This window comes from Cucumis melo, chromosome 11, assembly GCF_025177605.1.
Source record: "Cucumis melo cultivar AY chromosome 11, USDA_Cmelo_AY_1.0, whole genome shotgun sequence".
NCBI lineage: Eukaryota > Viridiplantae > Streptophyta > Magnoliopsida > Cucurbitales > Cucurbitaceae > Cucumis > Cucumis melo.
In genome coordinates, this window is record NC_066867.1 from 3911256 (window position 1) to 3917255 (window position 6000).

The 6000-nt window shown below is 26.6% G+C and overlaps 1 protein-coding gene across 1 annotated transcript; it reads right to left on the minus strand.

Moving 5' to 3' along the window:
* Positions 1-4599: 4599 nt before the first annotated feature.
* Positions 4600-5735, minus strand: LOC103499696 (bZIP transcription factor 11-like). The gene has a single exon (XM_017047116.2). The coding sequence runs from the start codon at positions 5305-5307 to the stop codon at positions 4828-4830; it is 480 nt and encodes a 159-aa protein (XP_016902605.2). The 5' UTR covers positions 5308-5735; the 3' UTR covers positions 4600-4827.
* Between the last annotated feature and the right edge of the window lie 265 nt (positions 5736-6000).

Here is a 6000-nt window from a genome sequence, read left to right on the forward strand (position 1 = left end):
AAAAACCCTTTATTATTTATATATAATCTATATTGATTCCATAAGTCAAATCGATGGCATTCGAAATATTATAAACTTCTATTTACCTTTTTAACTTATCTGTTCATTCTAATAAATTGTTGACAACTTACTTTTGTAATTACTATCACTTAGTGAGTATGAATGAGACATTTTGGTAAATATAATATATATTTCTTTAACCTCTTTTCTTCTAATATACATTAGAAAAATCAAAATAGCATAAGCGAAATGTGAATCAATAACCTTCAAACAACTTTGGATCAACAAATGTAATACAAATGTTGATCAAATTTTATCTTTTAAAAGATTATACATTGCACGTGTTCAAAGAACATACAACCCTTTTTAATCAATTGTCTTTTCCACCATTAACTTTCCCAAAAGTTAATTGAAAAGATTAGACTAATTAATTATCTTACATATCTCTATCTAATTACACCTAAACTTCTAGATGAAAATTACTATTATTATCACTTAATTATGATCATGCAAGCTTAAATAGGCTCCATAAAATAATATATAATAGGGTTAATTAAAACTTTGGATCATTCGATTTCTTTTAAGTCATTTTATCGTGTGATTATATAAAATAATTATATAGTTTATATGTATATCTAATCCACAACCCTTATGTCACAACACATTAAACTATGATTATTTTACTTGAGAAGATATATATTCAATAATATAGTGTATGGATGATGATTGATATATATTATTTGTTTCTAAACAAAGCTTTTGTGTTCAAAATAAACCCTTTTTTTAGACTAAGGTAATGATATTGCAATTTGCATTTGAAGTTGTTATGTTTTTGGATGTTGTATATTGTTTGGACCAAATAATTTTTTTGTTTTTGTTAGAGATAAAAAAAAAAAAAAGTAAAGTGTAGCAAAAATCTAGCACGTTGAGTTCAACTATTGTCACGATTGAACTAAAATATTAATTATCGATTAGAAGATTGAAGGTTCGTGTTTTCCACTATGCATATTGTTGAATTGAAAAAAAATCACATATTTTGCAAAGCTTTAGACATTAATTTTACACCTGAATAATTAATAGTATACTTTCAATGTTTTATGTAAAATGATAAAAATAAATAAATAAACAACATTACGTGGAGTAGTAGAATCGGATCTCTATAATTATAAAATGATAGTACAAACTTATCCAAAACGAGTTACGTTTATATTGTCATAAAAGATTGAACATTCAGTTTCAAAAGATAATACACGCCAATCTTTATATATCTATATATATGTATATAGAAAAGTACAAATCAATTACTACTAAGTCAAACTTGTTTTAATACTCAAAATAGAACAATGACAATTAGTTGCACTTTTCACGTTAATATAATTAAAAGTTCATTTTTAAAAATTTGTAAGTATATATAGTAAAATCTATCCATGATATAATTGATAATCAACTCTTACGAGCCAATAGTCTCTATCACTTATAACTTATAGACTTCTATAATCATGATTGATCTAAACAATATAATCTATGGAATCATATATTATTGTAATGTGATATTTATGGGAGTGTTTGTTAGACTGTTAGTAATCAAAATAAACGGCTGAAGAACTTTAATTAAACGGATAGATATGGAAAATTAATTTTCAAAAGGTACCAAGACTTGGTTGATTTTTCTTTTTTCTTTTTTAGAATTTCAATCTTCAAATAAAGAGATGAAATAATATATATACATATAAAAGTAAAGCCAATTTTTTTTTTATATATATATTCATTCAATTGTAACAAAAACAGAAAAATAAAAAATAAAAAGGAATTAAAAAAAAGAAAAGGGAAAATAAAAACAGCTCATAGTTCCATTAAGAAAACACATTTATTTTTGAAAAAGGAAAAAAGTTAAAGAAAAAGATAAAAACGTCACTGATAAGAACACTGCCCTATCTGTTTTATTTTAGCCCTAAAAATCATATAACTTATGCTCACATTTTTTCTTTTTTAAAATATATAATATTATAAAGTCGGAGGATTCTAACCACAAATTTTTTTTATTATTAAAATATGTCGTACCAATTTTGTTTTTTGTTTTTATTTTTATTAACAAATTAAATTTATTTTCTTTCCGTGTTGTTCGGTGATTGGCATATTTCTTAGACGTAATGATTGAATTTTTCATTAAACTCTAAAATAAAAGTTACTTTCTTTTTTGTTTTCAAATAATGATAGAATTTTAATAAAAAAGAAAGTTGGAGGTGAAAGTAGTGTTATTATAAGTTGGATTTTCATTTTGGAAAGAAAAAAGCAAAATGGTTACCGAATAGATCTTAGTTTTTTATAATTTTGATTTTGGTTTATATATTTTTAGTTCAGCTTTGGTATGTGTACGTACAAAATGTCTTTTATCCTCTGTATTTTTTAAAAACGATCATTTTAGTTCTTTATTTATTCAACATTTTAACATAAAATTTAGAGATAAAAATGAATTTATGAAATAAAACGTAACACCCCAAATTTAGAAATGATACATGAATGAACGAGATCACATTTAAATGAAATAGATCATGAAGACATGAAAGTATGGTTAGGGCATAAAAAAATTGAAATACCAACGAGAGGTGCATTTCCCTTCATGGTGGCTCAATCGTACGAATTTTCATAGTTAAGTGTGCTTAGTTTGGACCAATCCTATTATTGGATGACATCCGAAGAATTTTCCTAAGATACATATAAGTGAAAACAAAGCATACTGGAAGAACTCATTTTACAAGCAAGGATGACATAGTCGGTCGCATGAGATGCAAGAGAATGTCAGAACCCATTAGTTATTGAATCCCAAGCTTTGAACGTTACACCAAAGTAATTATTTTTAAAGCATTTTAAAACCAAATTTAACCAAATGTAAAATAACAAGAAGTCAAAGATCAAATTGAACTAAAACTCAAAATACCGAGACCAAAGTAGTGTTTAATTTTTTTTGTCGGTTAATATCTTTTCTTATATTTAGAAATTAATGATTACTTGATTAGTTGGCCTAAATTTTTTCTATTTATTGTGGATTTGTTTACAAAGCATCCAAATGTAATTTAAAATGAGCATTGCTGAGATATCAAATACATTATATATACATAATCAATTTTGATGAAATGAACATAATTTAGCACATAAAGTCAATTATTATTGTCCCATAAATGGATAAGTTGATTTCTTCTTATCTTCTACTACTAAAATCACACATTTTTTTACAAAAATAAAAAGACACGTGTCAAATAATTAAAGAATGTAAGGAAGGGTCACGATTTAAAGGAAAAATCCATCTTTTTAATCTCTAAAATTTGAAGAATTTGTGGTTAATTTGGTCTTTTAGTTTTGAAAATAATATGACTTTTTAGTTTTCATTTTTCTTTTTTTTAAAAAAAGGAATATATATGTAGTAAATCTCTGAGTTTTTCAAAAGCTAAAATTTAAAAGATTATTGAATTAATTTTTTTTTAATTATTTAAAATTTCATTTATATTTTGCTAATTGAAAAATTATTATTATTATTATTTGCTAGACTTTTTATTAACCTTTTTCTAGAGACTAAAAGTGAACTTTTACAACGTGTCTACGGAATCTATTTACTCTTCAAAATTTTGAGACTAAAAATATAACATTTAAAAATTTGAATACTAAACGCACGTATTCATCTAAAGTGACACTTGTTTTTGTTTCTAACTATGATCCATTTTAATATAAATGTTCATTATTCTTTCTATTTTTGTCATCACTTCAAATTTTTCAAGTACTTAAAAAATATATGTCCACGTACGTAAAAGTGTAAATGAAAATATTGATAAGATGTTGATATATCGATATATATTTTAAAAGAATAGGAAATGGCAAAAAAAAAAAAAACTATATTAAAAGTAACGAATAAACCTTCTACGTTTTCTTTAACCAAATTAACATGTTTATTAATTATATTATATTTAGATGAACGACACTTTGTCGCTTTTTTATATATGTTTCATGGATTTTTTTACGATATAATGGAAAATTTTGTTTTTCATCGTATCTATATCAAATCTATAAAAGCATAGAAATATTGTTGAAAATGTCGACAAAATTTTTGATATCATATACTTTTACTTTACATTTAAGTTTTACTTTTAAGTTGAATCGTCTATTCTTTCTAAAAGTCTTTTGGTATTATTTTTCTCTAAAAAATTATATTTGTTTTATACTATTTACCTAATTGTCTTGAAACATAATTAATGCAAAAGGTTGGGAGAAAATACATAAACATCTAGACCTTTTTTCTTTTATTAGTTACGTAACTCTCTTTTAATCAATTAAGTTATACTCAAATTAACAAACTAAATTTTAATTTAACCATATAAAATGATAATATATATATACATCATCATCAAATTTTAAAAAGTTTAATTGGTAGGTTTATTGTGTTTACCGACTCAAGTAGTTGAACCAATAGATCAGTAGATATTATTTTCTAGAGTAAAGTTGTAAGATCATATTAACAATATGTTAATTATCATTAAGCTAAATTCACATTGTTTAGACGACGATACCTTTTAACTTGTAAGAATGTGACGATTTAACATAAGAAAATCCCAAAAACTTTACATGTCCAATTACTCTTAGTACATAAAATTTAAGTAAAAGATTGAGACCCAAAATAACCCACATTTTATCCCATTTCTTATTCATTGTGACAAATCAAAACCCTAAACCAATTTTTTTCTCTTTTTTTCTCTTTTTTTCTCTCTGCTTGTTTGGATTCCAAGAAAATTCATACCATTAGGAAAGAGAAGAAAAAAAAAAAGAGAAACCCAAATTTCAGTACTCTTGAAATACATCTGAAGAAGCCGTAAGAGGCTGGCTCATATAAAAAGCCATTTGCAAAGGATTAAAAAACCCTCCACCGCCACCAGCGCCGTCGCCGCCGTTGCAGCAGCCATAAGTATCGTCATCAAAAACCCCATCAGAGGGGTTCAAGAAAGCGAGGATCTCATTCAAGGATTGCAAACGGTGAGAGAGTTCGGCGGCCTGAGCTTTGAGAATGGAATTCTCAGCCTCGACGGCGGCGTAGTGCTGTGTGGTGACGGCGAGATTAGCGACTATTTGTTGATTGTCCTTTCTGAGTTGAGTGACCATAGCCATTAAATCGTCTAAATGTTTTTGCTTCCTCATTCTGGATCTCCGGGCCGATTCCCGATTCGAAATCATTCTCTTTCTTTTTCTCTGTTCCATCAACGCTGCTAATTCCCCTTCTTCCATGGATGAAGAAGTTGAAGATGTTCCGCTAGAGGAAGCCATTAAGAAGGAAATTCCCAAAGCAAAAAGAAAAAAAAAAAAACAAAAACAAAAGAGTAGTAATAAGATCGATTGATTGTTGAAATTAGTGAATTTGGGTATGTGGGTATTGTTTAAAATGGGGTAAAATCATGAAACATAGTATAAGAAGTAAAGGAAAACAACGGAGAAGGATTGAACGAGGTGATGACGACGGAATGTGGAGTTTATGATCATACAACCAGAAAGGAGGATGTGTTCACTGAGAATTTGATGCATGAATTTCAAACATCAAGAACAGAGTAATGAACATCAAGAAGACCAAAAAACAAATCTGAGAGAAAGAAGGAGAACCCAGATGGGAAAATGGAGAAAAAGAGAAGAAGAGAAAAATCTCAAGAAGAAAGATTGAAATGAGAAATGGAGGTTGGGGAAGAAGGGAAAGGGGAAGAGGGTATGAAGGGAATGAGGGTTAATTTATAGGAAAATTGAAGGACTAAGGAACAAAAATTTATTATTATTTATTATAATTATTATTTTAAAAACACTTCTTTCTTTGTTACGTTTCTTACTTTTTAACTTTGGTTTAATTTGATATACTTATTTTTTTTAAAATGTTGAATTGTAATTTGGTTTGTTTTGGTTTCTATAATTATGAGATAGTTATTTTGATTATTTGTATTTTAAAACTTTCATTCGATTTGATTTTTAAACTTT